This window comes from Oreochromis aureus, linkage group 3 (genome assembly GCF_013358895.1).
Source record: "Oreochromis aureus strain Israel breed Guangdong linkage group 3, ZZ_aureus, whole genome shotgun sequence".
Classification (NCBI taxonomy): domain Eukaryota; kingdom Metazoa; phylum Chordata; class Actinopteri; order Cichliformes; family Cichlidae; genus Oreochromis; species Oreochromis aureus.
Genome location: NC_052944.1, coordinates 37,791,623 through 37,811,363, shown reverse-complemented (window position 1 = coordinate 37,811,363; position 19,741 = coordinate 37,791,623). Strand labels below are relative to the sequence as shown.

General features: G+C 40.9%; 1 protein-coding gene and 2 long non-coding RNA genes across 4 annotated transcripts; 1 reads left to right on the top strand and 2 right to left on the bottom strand.

Moving 5' to 3' along the window:
- Positions 1-1,009: 1,009 nt before the first annotated feature.
- LOC120439307 lies at positions 1,010-4,677 on the bottom strand. Of its 2 annotated transcripts, none has more exons than XR_005612534.1 (4): positions 4,582-4,677; positions 2,740-2,841; positions 2,501-2,614; positions 1,010-2,076 (listed from the first exon to the last, which is right to left on the bottom strand). It is a non-coding gene; the product is annotated as an uncharacterized LOC120439307 (long non-coding RNA). The 2 variants fall into 2 exon arrangements; XR_005612535.1 differs by having other exon boundaries at positions 1,010-1,739.
- Positions 4,678-5,346: 669 nt separating this feature from the next.
- Positions 5,347-7,735, top strand: LOC120439303. The gene is made up of 2 exons (XM_039610153.1): positions 5,347-5,995; positions 7,352-7,735. Exons 1-2 carry the CDS (start codon positions 5,367-5,369, stop codon positions 7,587-7,589), a joined length of 867 nt encoding a protein of 288 aa, XP_039466087.1. The 5' UTR covers positions 5,347-5,366; the 3' UTR covers positions 7,590-7,735.
- A 1,451-nt stretch (positions 7,736-9,186) lies between these two features.
- On the bottom strand, positions 9,187-17,009 carry LOC116316779. The gene is made up of 4 exons (XR_004199190.2): positions 16,809-17,009; positions 12,220-12,294; positions 11,991-12,104; positions 9,187-9,475 (listed from the first exon to the last, which is right to left on the bottom strand). It is a non-coding gene; the product is annotated as an uncharacterized LOC116316779 (long non-coding RNA).
- Between the last annotated feature and the right edge of the window lie 2,732 nt (positions 17,010-19,741).

The window sequence follows — 19,741 nt, the reverse complement described above, 5'->3', positions numbered from 1 at the left end:
TGTAAATAGTTGGTTTTTGTATTATATGATTTATTTATTACATTTTATGTGGAGTAAATAAATAAAGTATATTTACGGTGGCCCCTAGAGACAAACCACGTTCGAACTCCAAAACACGTACAAAACACAACAGAAGTGCTCCAGGATGCTCGGCGCAGTGTTGAGCTTTTGTTACCTAGTGGCTACACAAGCCAGGAAGTACCAATGACCGGATCTGGTGTGTGGTAGTAGCAGGTAAATGTACATTTTTTTTAAATGATTTGAATATATATGAGTGCTTGTGTATAAATACACAAACGCTTTCAATTGTGTAATTTAAGTGATCTAGGTAGCTCTGTTTGGGAAGTTCAGTTAACGCTAGAAATGTGTTTTGGAGTTTGTACGTGCTTTGTCTCTAGAGGCCACCGTATATATTTATATATAAACATATATAAATAAAACCACATTGTTTTTACATTAGTAATTACTTTTGTGCATAATTTCATATTGTTGTTAATAATAAATTAATTAAAGCAACAAAACAACCTGAAGAGCCGGTTGGGAGCCAAAAGAGCCGGCTCTCTAAAAAGAGACGGAAATCCCATCACTAGTACGGGGTAATTGACCGTTTGCAAACGAGTGTGACCAAAAAGGTGGGTACGAATGACTGTACCAACATCACTGAATAAAAGTACGGCTTATACCTGAAAAAGTAAGGCTTGATTTGCTGTCTTCCAACAATTTACGGTACAAACAAGAATCTCAAGTGTTTGTTTTTCTTTGTAACATCTCTCTTACCGTCACCCAGATCATTGAAATGCCGAATCATCAAAGATCAGTAACACCTGAAGGTTTTCCCCCATTGGTGAGAGCATGTTCTGTATGTATATTCATTTACAGCGATTACTAATCCTGCCCGTTTGTACAGATTTAGTCTTTCCTGTTTTCTTTGCTCTTTGTAAAAAGCTCAGCTTAGCTGCTGTGTGCCAATAAAGTTTTGAGTTGGTAACAAAGTGACGCTCTAACCTGATGCAGATTACAGTCATGAATTTATTCATTTTGCACATTAAATGACTTCAAATGTTTGATGGAATAAACACTGAAAACCTTTAACAAAAGCACATTAAGATAAAATGAATATACAACAAAGTAAGAAGCATTAATCTGCTGCCATAATCCCACAGTTAAACCTGAAGCTTCATCTAAACTCAGTCCAGGTGTTTCTCTGCAGTCGGCTCTGTTATCCTGACAAAACTGTTTCCAGTCAGAAAGGCTGCAGGTATTTGTGTGAAATAAAGACAGCGAGGGAAAAATTCATACCAACAACATTTGAATAAATAACAAGTGAGGAGAAAACAATGAAAAGATACAAAACATCAGTAATATACAGCTTGTAACAGAGCAAACAGGGATGTAAAAGTGACTTTATCAGTGAGTGCTTGTAAAGGTGTTAGGCCACACATGAAGCTGTTGGTGTCTCTGAGTCACCGTCCTCTCTTCTTTGCACTGGCAGCATCACATGATGTTGTTCATATTCCAATAAAATGATCAGATTTGCACAACAAATAAATACCAGAGTTTTTGTTCTACATAAAGATCTTCATCTATTTTGCTGCCTCCTCTCCACCCTGAGAAAGGCAGGACTCTGCTGACGTAGTAGCCGAGGCCCAGGGAGAGGAGGGCGATGACCAGCAGAAGCCCAGGTCCTCCACAAACTCCTGCCAGGTGGTCCTGAAGCTGGACAGGATGCCCTCAGTGCTCTGCAGGGTCGGGTTCAGTAAGGAGCAGCTCTTTTCATGTGTTAAAAATATTTTTCAGACTCATGAATTTTAATGCAGCTGTTCACACATCGCCTGATGTCACAGCACAAATTTGAGGCATTTACTTTTTCCTGTAAAAGTTTGATTTTCCTGATTTTTGCGTACAAATAAACAGATCTGACCAATCAGATCACTGCATTTAGCTAAAAGGGTGCTCACAGTTCGAACACACCAGTGTTGAAAACAACTATGGACAGACTCTCTGAAATGATTCCTCTGCCTCCTCAGATCTGATCCCATCTCTGGTAACAAAAGCTCCACCGGCTCCACTGACATCCTGAAACATGTACGAAAGTTTCAACTTCTGGATCAAACCATGAAATTCTGTCTGCTGCTGAGAATCAGATGAACCCAGAATCTCAGTTTCCTCCTTTTCCTGTTTAGAAACATCAGCTCATCATCACTGGATGTCGACTACATTTTTTCACAGTGGGTTTTTTATGAGCACATATTGTTCATTAAAACAAGACAAGCTCAGTGTGGAAAGGTCTTTATAGTCATGGCTGGAGGTCGGGGCTCTGTGAAGGCCGATCTAACATCATCATTACAGGTTTTGTTTTTTAATTTTACCTGGTCATGAACACAACACTCTACTTTTTGTCTTTTAAATGGAGTAAATAAAGTTTGTTAAGGGTTAAAATATACACACAGTGGACAAACTCCTCACTTTCACAGACTGAACCCTAACAGTAACCACTGACCTCAGAAAGTGAGAGGAGGGACACCAATCATCCAGCTGGTCGCCATGGTGACCAAATTATGGAGGCAGAAGTCACTGAAGCACATGGAGGAGGTCAGGATTCAGAGTGAAGCTCCTGCAGCAAACAAACATGTGAATGTAAAGAGTTTGATGGTTTTCAGAGTGAAACACAAACAGGACCTGATGCTGTGAAAACTACACCAATGAAACACACATCTGTTTCTCAGCAGCCAAACACACCTGATCATCCACACCATCCTCAGCCTCCACCTCTGCTGCTGCTCCACCCACACAGCTGGAGATGAAGATGAGCAGCATCATCATGTCAGCTGAATACAGAACCTGCAGAGAGGGAGCAGCAGAGTTATGATGAGTCTTAACGAGGCTCCTGCCAGCCTTCATATTAACCAAGAGTTATCATCATCATCATCATCATCTGGAGTTAGAGCTGGATTCAGTGCACTGAGCTCCAGAAGGACTTTAACTTGGGTCATGTGATCAGCTGACCTGTGCTGAGTCTGCTCTGATGTTTCTTTCTTTTTGTTGATTTAACAAACTGCATAAATAGCTACTTTGTCCATTACTGTAGAAAAATACAGCCTTTTGAAATCAGATGACACCCTGTACAACATGTCAGAGAGTAAAAGGATAACAGACTGGTGTTTTTTTACACAACACTTTCATTTAGACGGGGAGACTAGACAGTGATCTGCTCTGTAACCTCCTGAGCCTCAGCCAACAACACATTAGCACATGTAACATGAGCTGCTTTAGTTTTGTAACTGCTTTCACACACAGTCACAGTAGGGATTATGTGCAGCTGTTGACCAGCAATACTGACGAGAATCACCCTGTTAATTTAAACATAAAGCAGTTAGCTCCAAATTAGCTCCACAGCAGCACTTGTTTACTCAGCGCTCCCACACAGCCTTCAATAAATGTTAAGACTTGAATCACTTTGATTTCCACTCCTGAGGGGAAATGAATTGCTGTGGTTTACACTGCTGTCAAGAAACGTGCTGTCAGGAAACTTTCAAGAAGTTAGGCTTTTACAAGCCACACAGTCTCAGAGCAGTGAGCATGAACCAACAGATGGGGCCCAGCAGGAGAACAACAAGTTAAAATTAAATTAATCTGAATCACGGTTTTACAAACTCTGTGTTTTAAAATGTAAATACAATGATTTGGAAATCTCATAAAGTCACAACACAGAGACTGACTCATCTTGGATCTCTCTGCTCCCGTACAGTAAGTACAGTTAATAAATGTCAGGGAGTCTGTCTGCCTGCTGAGGCTCAGTGCACTCGTGCAGAACTGAGCTTCTGAGACCGAGGTCAGTCCACATCTCTCCAAGTGTCACTCAGCCTGTCAACAAGGTGCAGCCAGTCCACAGCTCTCAGTGGGAAACGCTGTGCTGATGGACGTTAATGTTGCCGATCAGCAAAGATCAAAGTCTAGACGCGGGAATCACCAGGTGCAATACTTCACTCATGATAGTATATTATTGCATTGTTGAAACATTTTGCGACATTCTGAGTATTGCAATAAAACACACTGTGATTTATCACTTTGTTTCTGCAAATTATGTCCTCAAAGTTAAACTTTGTCAACATCAGTTTCATCCAGTCAGATCAACTATTTCTTTGCACCAAAATGAGACGATCAAACACACCAACACTGTCACCAAATCCTGACATAATTGTTGCCACGAGACAGTGGGGACTGGGCCAAAAATCGCACAGTGTAAGCCCAGCATTAGCCTGGTTTTCCTGCTCTCAGACACCCTAAAGTAATGATAGAAACATGTTATAGAACCAAAACATTGCAGTGTGTTTGTTATTGTTTTTATACTTGAATATCTCTGCAATGCAACAACTGGTACATGTGTTATTGTTACTGTGCTCTTTGTAATCCAGCTGGTGAGGGATCCACTGCCTTTAGCAGCCTCGCACATATCCTTTATCCACTGTTTCCTCGTCCTATCCTCACAGGGCACAATGTTATATCATGAGTGATAATTTAAAAAAAATCTATACACATAAAACACGGACACACACAAATACATACAGTGACATTTTATACCTTTTCCAGAATACTGTATACACAGTGGCTACGAGTTTGCATCATGGTGCTGATCCAGAATCCTTCCCCGCAAAACATGCGCGTGCTCTTACAAAAGGACCAGGTGTGCCAAAAAGTGATTTCCAATGCTTCCGTGGGGTTTTTTGTGTGTAGTATCGTGGGTTATATATAAAATTAAAAAATTACCTGTTTCTCACGAATCTTTGTTATTGTACTTACATTATAATCAATCAGCTTCGCTTTGTCCACTTAAAATATGTTTACAGAACTATTTTTGCATTTGTTGCAATTTCAGCTGTCCTCTCGGCCAGATTACTCTTAAAAGAGACATTTTTAAAGTAAACAAGATTTTTTTTTTTTAACTACATAAAAGTCACTGTCAAAAACTGATTGCGGCTTCTGCCTTGTTACAGGAATGTTTGTTGCTCAAGATGACGTGATATAATTCAGCAAATACCGGAAATCAGTTTTTGGCACAACACCGAGCGCTCACCGCCGCATCAGTCGCTTAGTAGTTATGTGACTTATGCAAGCCAGATCCTTTTATCTAGCAAAATTGTGATTAATAGCTACTGAAATGTTATTGTTGGCATTTCAGTAACTATTGAAACACGCACACACATAAAAAAGAGGGAAAAAAACTTCAATAAACGGCACTTGCCTGCTACACCGCCCTCTCCTCTCCACGCCTGCCCTTTGTGGGGCAAACGTCCTCAGCTCTCATTTGAGGGGTGGTGCCGGTGGGGGACTCTTGAAGCACTTGACTTTCTGACCGGTGTTCAGATATGTTAGGCTCGCTGCTCGTCGTCGCTGTTTTTACCCGTTTGTCTGCAGATGTCCAGCCTGTTTTAGGAAACTCCTTCACGTTTCCACAAAACTGCAAGAACGATGAAGAAGGAAAATTGCTCCGGGCTGAGCCCCAGGGGGAGGTGGAGGTGGCTGTTCACCAGCGCGGTGTGTGGGCACCCGCCCGGGGCTACCGACACCGGATCCTTCAAAGCTCTTCCATTTTGTTCAGGCGCATATTTTACAATGACAGTGGAGTTTATGTGCTAAGATGCGGCAGCCGGGAGATGCGCATCCAGGTTAAAGTTCTAGTTCCTTTCAATGTCACCGTGAAAGAGGGAGAAAAAGCGACACTGCCGTGTTACTTTCCAACTACCAGCAAGAAGACTGTCTCTGCACGATGGGAGATGAATCAGCAAGTTGTGTTTGAGTGGAATTCCTGCACAGATAAAAGTAACGGCACTGCTGATGGAAGACTCTCTGGAGACTTTTCCTTAAAACTGCGACAGGCGAGGAAGGAAGATCATGGAGATTATTTCTGCTATAAACAAAATGAAGACGGAGAGAAAGAGGGGGATCCATCTGTCGTGAGGCTGAAAGTAAAGAAGAGAGGCCGCGACCAGCAGCGGTAAGTAGCCTATCCTCTTTTTTCATAGCCGGGTTCGACATTAGATCAGTATGACGGAGTATTAGGGCCACATAAAAAAAAAAAAAAAAAAAAAAAAAAAAGTCTCTTTCGCGAATAAACGCGAAATATTATTTTTTGGGGGAAAAAGATGAAATGTAGCGATTACGCTCGTACTTTCAAGCCAAACCACTTACACGGCTCCTATCCTCTACAAACACTTGATCAGCAATCTTCTCGGGTCTTGTGGCACAGCACACGCAGTGTCGGAATCCTTGCATCAGATGCATCATTTTGAAGGAGAGATCAAGGAGCTGAACGACAAATCACTCCCCAATTTCGACTTTATTCTCCGAATCATCAATTAGATATATTTTTTAATATGGCCCCGATACCCCCTCGTGTCCCGCATATGTCTGAGCAAAGGTCACTTTATTATTTACATGTGGTTCTAATAAGCACAAACGCGCGTTTTAACCCTTTAAACCCTGACCTAATTTAGCCTTTAAACCAGGGGTAGGCAACTCCAGGCCTCGAGGCCTACCCTCGAGTACCCAAGGGCCTACCCTTGCTAAAAATGCTAAACGTCACCGGTTAGGGTTTAAAGGGTTAAGCACGATCGTGATTCGTTAGAACTGCGAAAAATCGGAAAATCGAGCTTGATACTAAAAGAAAAATAAATGAATGAAAGTTTCGTCCTGGGAAATTATGCTTAAAATATTTTTAAATACTCTGAGGAATGTTAGGCTCTGGTGTGTAAAGGCCTTTAGACTGCAGAGGCAAAGAAAAAAACGAACAGGAGGCCAATTTACTGTGAGCCTAGATACGTCTCCATTTCATGTGCCACGACTGGTTATCGTCATAATCATGATCGCTGCTAAACTGTGACTTACACTGAGCTCGCACTACAGTAACTTTTCCTCAGTGTGATTATTTATCGACTAGTGTAACTTTTAGATGAAGCACATCAGTATATTTTGGATGAGAGGGCAGAGTGACTTTGACCGAGGCCTCATGACTTCATAGGTGTCGCACGAAAACGAGAAGAGCAGCGTGAAATTCCGGGTGTGCTTGGGTGTCATATACGGACAGAGCACCGAAAGGAGCGCGTATAAAGACGTGGACCCGCTCATGGAATTCAGATAATTATCTCAATTTATGTTGGTGGTGGTCAGAGGGCCCGGTGTCGCCAGTGTCCGGCAGCCTCGCCTCTGTCAGTGTGCCCCTGGGCAGCTGTAGCTGCCATCACCAGTGTGTGAATGGGTGGATGACTGAGTGTGTAAAGCGCTTTGGGGTCCTCAAGTAAAGCACTATACAAATGCAGGCAATTTATCATTTACCATTCCCCTTTCTCTGCAGCCGACGAAGAAAACGGGACAATCGACGAGGACCCCGAGTAGCTGTCAGCAGAGGAGGAACTTTGGTCTGCCAGCCTGGACAAGCTTACTTTCCAGTCAGTCCTGTGGAGGACATTTGGATTCTCGGCCTTGTGGGCTGGATGCTGGTGGAAGCACCCACCGCAGATGCGTGGACCTTCCTGCTCCTGCGCTCATTAGTTAAATATATTTCTGGTAGCTGCATATTTTCAGCGTCTTAAAAACATATCTCTGAATGTGTTTGAGGATGCAGGAAAGGGAATTGATATTAATATGTATTTTATTCTGTTCATTTAATCTTCAAGTTTGCAGTCTAAGGAGCTTGGAAAGAAAAGCGTCTGGGGGGGATACTCCCACTGGGTTTAAATCTGGGACTCTCCACCATTTGACCTTAGAACTGAAGAAGCTTCTCGGATTAGAGGTGAAACGTCTTCAAGCAACTTAAAGAAGTCCAGACGCTTTTCTTTCCAAACTCCTTAGACTACGATGACCTGGATGACTCAGAACCTTCAGACTTCAAGTTTGCATTTCTGAAACATTCTGTTAATAATCCTTTTGTTTATTTTACATTTTATTCAACTGCATGCGTATTTATACAGACTATACTACACTAAATAAACTATTCAATGAATGTCTGAGTAATGAATTATTACTATAATCATTCATAATAAGTATTCTTCAGTGTACATGCAGTCCTTCTGTTAACACCAATATTTAGTCCCGCAGTGCTCCATCATGGAGCCTCCTTCCAAATAAGAATTAAACACGAAAAATGAAATCACATCAACATTTAAACGTTTTTTATAACAAAAATTATTTGAATTATTTTTTCTGGGACACATTTGTGTTAATATTATTCTCCAAAGTCTCAAAGATCATAGTGAGCATTAACCTCCTAAGACCTGAACTCTTCCACAGCATGCATTTTTAATTTCTCTTTGATATTTGGGCTGATCAGCACCTGATGAATGCAAAAACAAAGAATTACCAGATTTATTTTTTTTAACCTAATTTTTGTTTCTGAGAAAATGAGATCCACATAAGAGGACATTTGTTTTAAATTTCAATAGAACAGTGGCAGTATAATGTCCTCGTAAGTGGATATCAGGCCCTTGTAGAGCAAAATGTAGAATTCTGGTCTAGACAACCCAAAATGTGATGTCCACATATCTGGACGCCAGGTCCTCAATGTCACTGAATAAATCTTTTAGGTACAAGTTGTTATGTTTGTGTTGCGGATGATTTTAGGTTACATTAGAAGATGAATATAAAATTAATTTCAGACTTAAACATTTTCCACGGTGCAGAATCACTGCAGCTTCTTGTTTGAGGCCTGCGTGTGGCCCACGGGAGAAAGCTCAGCCTCCTGTCCCCAACAACCCAGAACAGACTTCAATGAATGAATCTGATACTTTAATAAATTACTGTCAACAGTTTCTTCACATTTTTCACGTTTCCTCATTTCTGCTGCCCAGAACGATCTCCCTTCTGTTATAACAAGTTTACAACAATCAGCCAACAACAGAACTGATAATGTCTGACAATGAAAATGAGAATAATGCAGGTGCCAAAACATTCAACTGTCCATATTACTGATAAGTAATATTAAGAATACTAATAATAATAACACATTCTGGGCTGTTTGGTTCAATGATCTACACTCATTTTGTGATTGGCTCTTAAAATGAATGTGGTGTCTTTAATATTTTTATATATTTTTCTATGAACTAAAGATGACATCACCCACAGTTTCCTTTGTCCTGTGTTTGTTTTTGCTGTGAAGATCATGCATGAAAAAATGTCTCAGCACAGGCAGGATTTTCAGCTTCCAGCTTTTATTATAAGGAGAACAATCATATTTTCAGCACAGCTGCCTGATTCACAGTCATGACAAAGAGAAAAGCAGAAACAAAGAAGACGTAGCAGCCAGTGCAGAGGGAGAAGACAGCAATGACATCTATCAGCAGGAGCAGCTGCAAGAAGCTGAAGTCCTCCATGAATCCATGTCCTCCAACTCCAGGAGTTGGGAGAGAAACCGTCGGGAGGATCCACAGATAAGGTCTGATGCTCTGCAGTTAACAGCCTGATGTTCAGCACCAGCCTGATTCTGCAGCATAAACACAAACACACCGTCAGAGACACAAAGAACCACCTTCAGGAACAAGAACAACACTCAGTCCTCGTCTCTTTTTGTTTCTTTCACAATCCCTGTCTTTCTATACATGGATGGCAGGGCTCGCAAAATTTCAAAATCCCTGGTAGCCCTTCGGGCAGGCACTCTTCAGTTTTTGGCAGCCCAAAATAAATTTAAGTAGCCGGAAAAAAAAGGAAAACAAAAGAGGACAATCTTTTGATTGATGTTTTGTTTCCTTTACAATACATACATTAAATACATTAAAGTATAATATTGTAAAGGAAACAAAACTCCAATCAAAAAATAGTTAAAACACAAATTACATCAACTGTATAAAAATTACAATCATCAAGTCAAATATTTGGTTCTAACTGAACAGAAATTTCTATGAACTTGTAAGAACTGTGCAGAACATGAATCAGTCTGTGTCAGATCCTGAATCTGAAATTTCCACTGAAATCACAGGTAAGAGGTGAGTGGAACCAAGATCTAGGCCATTTGCTTTTTGAAGTTTGCAAAGACTGCTAAATGTTGCCAATGGTAGTTCACTCTTTGCAACATAGTACACTGTTCTAAACAGATTTTTCAGGACTTCTTGTTGTGCTTGGTTTATTTTTAGTATGTTTTTTTGCAATTGGTGTTTGTTCTGGGAAAGATATTGCAGACTGAGCAATAATGCATTTCTTGCATTTCTCATGGGTTCTGATGGAGTCTTTCTTAAAATTACTGGTCCCAGTAACAAAGGCGCTTGTCGACTGAGATATCGAGGGAAACTCACGACACACCCAGCAGAACACTGTTATTTAGCATAGCATATTCCAACCACAGAAATTCTTTTGTTCATGAAACCAAAAAAGCTGCGCTTTCTTTTTGCCTCATAGTCTGATTTGTCATAACTTTTCCGTTTTGTGGCTTTTCTTTGGCTGTCACTTCTTCACCCTGACTTGTCTTATTTGGCTCAGCAGAACTAAAATACCTGCATAAATCCTGCTGCTTTTACACACGTACTTACATAACGGTCAGCAATTCTCTGCACAATCAACCTCTCACATGTTTAAGCTTGCTGTGGGAGATTTCACTTGTCATGTTTGAATAGTAAGCTAATGAGTGATAAGACGATGTCAGAGGAATTGGTGCGCAATTAATCTGTCACTCACCAATCAGTACTGCCGCTCTCTACACACAGTTCGCGCGATCGCAAAGTGAAAGGAAAAGCAAAGAACATTCAAACGCGATTTCAATATGTCACATATTGACAGAGGCTCGTCGATGCCAATGAAATAATTACTCAGCTACATTTGCGAAAGAAAATGCAAAAGCATTGACATATATTTGTCCTTCCTATGATAGCCCGACGGGCAGGGCTGAGATGGGTTTTGGTAGCCCGACTGGAAAAAGTTTTGCAAGCCCTGGATGGCTTTTCTACCCCCCTGTATACAGACTGCCAGGAACAATGAAGCGTAGAGGAATTTAACAGGCAGTTTGACGCCTTTGATGCTCCACTTTCTGATGCCCGTGAAAAACTTGTAGCTGATTTTAAAACAGGCTCCTTCAAGAGCTTCCTGCTGTTGCAGGACACTGTGGGCGTCATGATGCACTGATACACTGTGTGAGAGGCGGCATAAATGCAGCACTGATGTTTATCTTCCCGCTTCATTAAGTTATATTCTTTTACACACAGTTTATTCATAATGGCAGGTATCACAGCGTAGATAAGTCGGGTGTATTATCAGTCTGTATGCAGTGTTTGTTTTACAAGTGTACCACAGGAAAGGAGGATGTGAACATTTTGATTAGGATGCCTCCTCCAATGGGCTCAATAGAGCTTCTTGAAATATCCATCATTGGCTACTATTGTTGTAACATTGGCAGCTTCATCTGAGGCGTTGCATTCACAAACAGCTTCTTCCCCTGTGGTAGCATCTATTATAACACTACACTTTAATTCAGCGAGCTGACTCGTTTTTCACAAAGGTTTGTAACTGCATGACTGACTGCCTGATTTTATAGAACTGTGGAAGTGCATTCAAAGATTATGAGGGTCCTGATCTCTGCTTCATCGACTTCAGTCTGAGACTCCATGAGGAGACCGATATTTAACCCACATCCTGGGATGATTTAACGTAACCAGCCTATTTCATTCCACACTTCAGTACTAATATGGATCTGACTGATTCATGTTTGACAGTGAATATTAAGATTTAACATTTATTAATCAAAATGTAATTGGGACAGGGTGAATACACATCATAGTGAGTTCATCTACAGCAAAAGTGCTGCACAAATAACTCATCTGTCTCTAAATACTGATCAATGTTACTGTGATTTAACAGCTGTTTGGGCTGGACCAACTTTTCTATTAAAGAGGGGGACATTCTTCAGTTGGTCTCATCCACCTGGACAAACACCAATACATGATACCAGATGTAACAGCCTGCTAACTTTTAACAATCACAACAAAATATAAACATTAACAGTGACAACTGACCTCAGAAAGTCAAATCAGGGACCTCAGTCATCCAGATGGTCGCCATGGTGACCAAGTTATGAAGCCAGAAACCACTGAAGCAGAAGGAGGAGGTCAGGATTGAGAGTGAAGCTCCTGCAGCAAAAACACATGTGAATGTAAAGAGTTTGATGGTTTTCAGAGTGAAACAAACAGGACCTGATGCTGTGAAAACTACACCAATGAAACACACGTCAGTAGCCAAACACACCTGATCATCCACACAATCCTCAGCCTCCATCACCCACACAGTTGGAAATGAAGATGAGCATCATCATCACGTCACCTGCAGAAAGGGAGAGAGGGAGGACAGACATGTGAACCAGCTTAGAGCCGAGCAGACCTCAGCTTAAAACAACACATAAACACAGAAAACGAGCAGCGAGGACAGCAGATTAGCTTTGACCTGCATAATGATTGAAGTGTAAGTGCATACAAACTAAAGATATCAGTGTTAGAATGCTTTCTTTCCTCTGCCTGAAGGGGAAAAATACAGCACAGTATCACAACACAGATGGTGCAGTGATGTTTCATCGATACAGGGACACCTGATACACACACACGCGAAATGTTCGTTTTCAAAAGAAAAAGAAAATCTGTGGCTGTCTGGTGATGGCACTGAATCTTTTTCACATACTTCCACGACCACTTTTGGTCACAGATCACATAACAGGATGTAACATTTCTGCAGTCACTCTCACAGACACTTTCAGGGTTTGATAATAATTGTGTCTAATTTATAAATGCAGACAGATCACCAACATGTTGCCATCAGTCTGAAAGTGTCTTTGTCAGTGAGCACGGCTCCAGGGGACTCGACTCAACGGGCTACCAGCTGGTTGTACTTTGGTTATATTTCTCTAAAACAGGAAGTTTGCTGAGCAAAAATGTGAATATCTGTCTATGTAGACAACAACAGAAATGTGATTTTCAATCATTTATCACAGTTCAATTGCAGACTGATAACAGACGGAAAACACCATCTGTGTTTAAGTCAAATGTCTGTACATATTTAGGATTTTTTAACAAGGGAAGTGAAACTCAAATGTAATAACAGTTCAGCCTGTCAGCAACAAAAATGACTGAAGTGACAGAAAGACTGAGGACTTTGTTGGATTATTATTAAAACACTTTGCAGTTGAAAAAAGGTGATAAATCACAATGTTCTGTATCACAAAACATAAAATTAAAAAAAAAATCACAATAATATCATATGGTGGGGTGTCCGGTGATTCTCACCTCTTGTAACTTCACAAATGTGGGGGAGATTTACATGGACATCTCATAAGAAACACATGTAAACTGTGCTCAAAACACCTTCTCCAAGTTTCACCATCTTGGTTCTGATTATCCTTCTTTAAACAACCTGCTATACAAGTTTATTTTAACTAATAATGGAGCTTTGAATAAATATTAAATCCTATCAGATGCTCTGTAAGTTAAACATTGGTGGAGGGGGTTGAGAGCTCCACACATGCAGGACGTTCCAGGGACTGTCTGGAAGGTTTAAGATCAACTGTGCTGAAAATGATAACGATACAAACAATTTCAGCCTGATAACAACTTAACAGGCTGAAACACACCTTCAATCTGGCATACAGATATGGATTAGAAATGTAACGCTTAATGTTGAGTGCTGGGTATACAAGTCTGGCCTAAGTCTTCGGTCAGAAAGACTGCAGCAGTCCAGGAGTTTAGTTCACTGTCTTTAATTAAGCTTCACAGAAGAACTGGTTACAGCAGGGCCTGGCATGATAAATCCAACTGTGATGCAGCCAGACATGCACTTATAATTGTGGCAGATGCAGAATAGGTGACTATAAGCATGGTTGTCTGGAAACTGAAACAGATAATACTATAATTAGCAAGGTCAAAGATAACTAAGCAACAATCAGAACACATCATCTACTCAGACACAGAAATATTTTACAATGTCCACAAGGGACCAAGACCAGAAGTTGGCTAAATAGCACATATCTTCCCAGTTGCCAGTACTAAAGCAAGAATGTGGCAAGCTAACAACAGTTAAACTAAACAATAAACAACAGAAAAATCCTTTAACCGCGGGATGTAATCATTGGAGGAGATTCCGCAAATAAATTAAATAAACCTACTCACATGACATCATTGTACCGAGGTATAACTTTAGCTTTAACATGCACAGACAACTGTAACTATTATCATACCAGTTAACCTGTCGAAGGTAACAACACTTACAGTTTCATTAACGCACACGGAATCACACAAACTGCGTTACAACTGCCATGCTCTGCTGCTGTGCCTTTCCTCTCTCACTCTCCCTCTGCGTGATGTGCACATGACCACTGATGCGCTCATTTGGGTGCGCTTGATTCTTGCCTCTAGACATCCTGAGGCCGAGTCAGCAGGGAATTTGCACACGGCTCAAGCACAGTGTGATAACCATGAGCAGTTTTCAACCTCGCTTTAGAACTGGTAGACCACAGATTTCCTGTACTATAGAAAGTACCTTGCGGTATGCTATTTTGCACGCACTGTTATAATGTACCAAAATTAGGCCAACTTGTGACCTAACCTCTACAAAGAGCTCAGTCAGAGCAGGGCGTGACAAACACTTTTAATCTCAAGTGTCTAAAATGTTTTATGTGGCTTTGATTTGAAATTAAAATTAAATATAAGCAGCTCAGAGCCGGTTCTGTTGACTTATACTAAATGTTGCCACAAGTTCAAGAAATATTATTCAGGGCTGGACTTGAACCAGCTGCTCTCTTGTTTGGTAGACTTCACTAAATTTACATACATTATGATCCATATAATGCAGCCAAGCACATTTTTACATTCTTATCATAAACCTTGCTGTAAATAAAAAGGCCGACTTAAAGTTTGATTTATGATTTTAGTATTTCTGAGGCCTCATAACTTCATGAGTGTGGGAGAGATCAACACAAAAATCTCATTTGAAACTAATTAAAGCATTTTTTAAAATAACTGCAGCATCTTTTTTCACAGGATGTATCATAGTTTCAATATTATTAAATAATATTATATAATAATATTATATTATTAGATAATAATAGCTAATAGATAGATATTCACTAGAAAAAACTTTCAAAGTTGATTAAAAAAAACAAGTTTGGATGAACATTAAAGGCTCACATCATCATGCAGGCAGCTGGCTGGTCAAACCTACCCAGCAAACATGGGATTTGTCCATGCATAACTGTGTTCATCTGCTCGTCTGAATCACCCCCGTTTGCCAGACTGCTGCTGTTTAGCCTGCTCCACTCTCTGTGTGAGGATGTCACATGACAGAAGAAAAAGGTGCCACACACTTCTGTGGACAGCTCCTTTAACCTGCTCAACAGTGTTTGCGTGACCCAGCATTTGAACTCTTTGACCTCATTAGCTGTTCCCGTGCCTCCTCTCCCTCTCTGCCCTGCTGCTACCTCCACCTTCTTCAATATGATAAAGGGTTCAACCTGACTCTGAAAAAAAAAGGCATTATTTTGGCAGATGAAAATGTCGAGTGGCTATTACTCCTGTGTCAGACACAGGCAGGCTGAGTGACTGAATCAATGTGGTATTCTTTGCCAATCAATTACACTGAATTAAGAAAGCCAAACACCTTGTGCTCTGCAGACAACCAGCTCTGCCTCATGAAACACGGCAGACGTAATCTGAGCTCCCACACTGTTAAGGTTTTCCCATGACTGGTCACTGTATGAAGGTTAAACGTAGCCAGTTGTAAGAAATATTGTTTAGGAATGAATTTGAAAGGCAGCAAAGAGGAAAACCAAAGCTAAACTACAGCACACACAGTCCTGCGTTAGGATCTCATTACCTGTTATATAAATACAGACTTGCAGGAATGCGCATAGACCTCAACCCTAATGCTAACAATCCAGTACAAGGATTGTCCAGTACCACGTCTATCAGTCAGTCTCACAGGTTAAATGTCAGCTGAAGCTCAGCGACTCATTCAGTGGAGCAGTGACACTAAATCAAAGTAGATCTGAAACAGGATGACAGGATTGACTTTAGTTACACACCTCTGTGTGAATTATTTCCTCTGTGAACACTGACAGTCCTTAAATGTCACACAGTATCAGCCTTATCCAGTATAAATCCAAATAAATTCATACACTGGGATCAACTGTGCGTATTGCAGATGTACACAAGTTGGGAATGTTTCTTGTCATTCCTAAACAACTGCAGATCCAAAGATCATCAGTTCAAACAACTGTACACAAGTACAAGATATTCTCATGTAGACCCAACCTGTCACCTCAGATGAGATGAAATTGGTTAGTTCAGGAACAACAAACAAAGGCTCAATCCCGCTGTCTACTTTATAAAGCTCTTTATAAACACGCCACACCCTGAAGGAAAAAGACACATGGAAGGTGGCGTTTAGTTTCCTGTTTTGTATCTCTAAAACTCGAAAAAAGGTTAGACGGACTTTTTGTGATGTCAGGGTCAGACAAAAAGATGTAACTGGATGTAAATGAAACACATTTCCACTCTCAGAAAGGATGTGACAGAAAAACCCAGCAGGCTGTGTTTAGAAATCTCGACCAGGCCCGTGTATGCTAGGCTCGTTAGCCTGCTTTGTTAGCCCTGCTAATAAAGCTAAAGTTAACACAGTTAGCCTGTGTCTTTGTAGCTGAAAACGATCAAAACTTATAATAACCATGTGGTTATCACGTGGAGTCAAAACTTCTACACTTCTTGGCTATGCCTCACAAACCCTGAAGGTTTTAGTCAGTGCGACCAAAGCTAATGACCAAAGAAAACCAATAGCTGATATGTTAGAAAACTCACCTAGAGTCAGAGGTCCTCTCAAGTCCCAAACGGTGGGGGGAAACGGCACAGTAACTGTTCCATGTCTTTAACTAGTTTCCCGCAAAGACTGTGAGATTATAGTCCGTCTAATTGAGTGTTATTCAGCTTCTCCCGCTGGCAGACACCAGCCAACACCCACCAGCGTCTACTTCCGGTAATCTTAAAGTACTCCCTCCTCCTCCTCTTCAGCACATCTGCCAGCAGCTGCGTCTCCTGCACAATGCCAGCTTTTATGAACGCGCTTTAGTGTTTAGTGTGCACTTTAATAATGTCGACGTTTTTATAGTAACAAATGATAACAATGACCATTCACATGTGATTTTATATTAAAACTTCCATTTGATCTGTTTTATTTTTAAGATCTATGCCTGTATTTTTATATATTTGTATATATATTTTCTCAATGAACTGTCCAGTTCCTGTCTGAGTGAGGACATTTGATGTTTTCGAAAAGTCTTTGTTTTTTAAAAGCTTTTGTTTGGAAAGATGAACCTTTAACATAAACTGAAACCCATAATAGGACAGGTCTATGTTGAATATGAAATTTGAATCTCAATGAGATTTTTACTAGGATACATAAAGGATTTGTTAAAAAAACAACAGTGCAATCAGCAAATGTCCAGACTTTCCTGATAATCTAACAGGAAGCCAACAGATCCAACTTACACATCATTTACCTTCCAAAAAAGGAGCTGAAACACTTCTTTATATTTTACTACAAAATCTTCAGTCTCAGGATGTTGGCCAAAAAGCACTGGCAAACGTTTGCCCATAAATGTGTTACTCTCATTTCCCTGTTTATTGTGGGCAAACACAGTGAAAATGTGGGTAACACTTGTTGGCACACACAAGCTTGTTCTTACTTAGTGTGTCAGAAAAGCAGGAATTTCACTTCATCAAACAAAGTTCCTTTTCACTGAGATTGTGCTGATTCATAAATACTAAAGGTCATCTGAAGGATCTAGCAGTATTAGTGTTAGTAGCAGGAAGTAAGTAAATGGGAGGATGGCACAATGAGATGGGGAAGTTTGCAGTATGACTACAAACACACAGTTATGGTTACACACACATCACATTTTTAGATTTGGATTTCTTTCCTGTAATAATAAACCACTCATGTTATCTTTGTCTAATATTTAAATTTGGTGATGATGAACATGAAAAACAAATCACAAAGAGGGTGAACACTTTTTTAAATCGCTGTACAGTAATACTGACAAAGGAGCACCTTCAGTAACCAGAAGAACCGCAACCATCAGAGTTCTGATCAGTCTGAGTCTTCCAGATATTACTAACCTCTCTTAACTGTTTGTCAAGATCTGTGTGCAACAGGCAGAAATGGAAGACCCAAGTGCATACTCTCGAATGCAAACAGTGAACTCATAACCAGCGTTATTGCTGTACACAGATTGAACTAAACTGAGAATACAAACAACTAAGCATGCAGGCTGGCAGACAGAACACACAGTGTAGCATGAGAGAGGGTATGATGCAACGACGAGCAGGAGCAGAAGCAGACACTAAATACCAAAGGGAACAGGGCAAACAGCAAACGCCTGGGAGACATGGCTGACACTAACACAGACAAGACAGGGGAGAGCAAAGCAGAACATTTCATGCACCGACGAGAGACCATCAAAACAAAACAGGATGCGTGAGACAAAGGTTCAACGCAATGTTGCAGATGATCTGACAGGGTCAGTGTCAAGCTGGCCTGTGGTCAGCCAGCTGAAGCTCAGGGGACTCATTAAGTGGATCAGTTACTACAAATCAAATTAAGTCTTCTGCAGAATGACTTGAAACAGCCTCTGGGCACTTTAGCTACACACTTGTGTGTGTGAACAACCTAAGTGAGCACCATCAGTCCTGATATATCAGCCTTGTGATCCCAAAGCCATCATCACTTTTTTTCATGTCCTGGGCTAATCCAGGATAAGTGAAGAGTTAAGCCCCAGATAAGCATAAAACATTGGATTGCTGGAGATCTAAATGACTGACTTTCCCTCCGCTGTATAACTTCAGATTTAACACTGCAGTCAGCAGCTCGATCTTCAATATGAGTCATGCAACTTAGCAGGTCTCACAAACAAAGCCAACAAGCCCGAGCTCTCCACTCATGAACTTGTGACATACAACTAAAATGACATTTGTTCACCACACTCCACTAAAGCCACAGCCATGTAAGAATAAATGGTCAGAGTTTAGTTTTATTGATATAAAAGCATCCAGTGTCTGGGACCGCCACAGTAGTTCTCTCTCTGAGCTATTAGACCTCCTGTTAGACATAAACAGTGGAAGATTAAAGATAAGTGATGGCACATATCCACACATAAATTAAACTGAGGAACGTGTAATGTCAATCAGGCTGTTTTCCAGCATTATTTTAATAAGAAACCTGACACACCAACAGAGGTTTACCCTCAGCCTGAAAAAAATGAGTGCTGCACACAGACACACACACACACACACACACACACACACACACACACACACACACACACACACACACACACACACACACACAGGCAGGCAGTAGCATGAATGACTCACAAGAAGGCATCCTTGAAGCTCCATGGGCGGAATTCACCCACGACGCACGGAGGCTCGCAGTTCACGCAACCAGAGGCATCTGCATATAAAGGCGAGTGAGCTCCTGGTGGCTCATTTTGCTGCCGCACTGACAAGATGAAACTTTCTGCGTTCTTTGCGTTCATTCCTCTTTTTATCAGCGGCGTTTTTGGGAAACTGATTCAAGCCGCTGCAGGAGACGATGTAAAGTTTCCCCTCACAGAGGAGTGCATGAAAGGAAGAGGCACGCTGAAACGTCGCCTGCAGGACAACAGCCTTCATTCAGTCGGGGATCTCGACGGCAGCTGGAAGCCGGCTCCAGGTTATATGGACAGGTTTTTCCA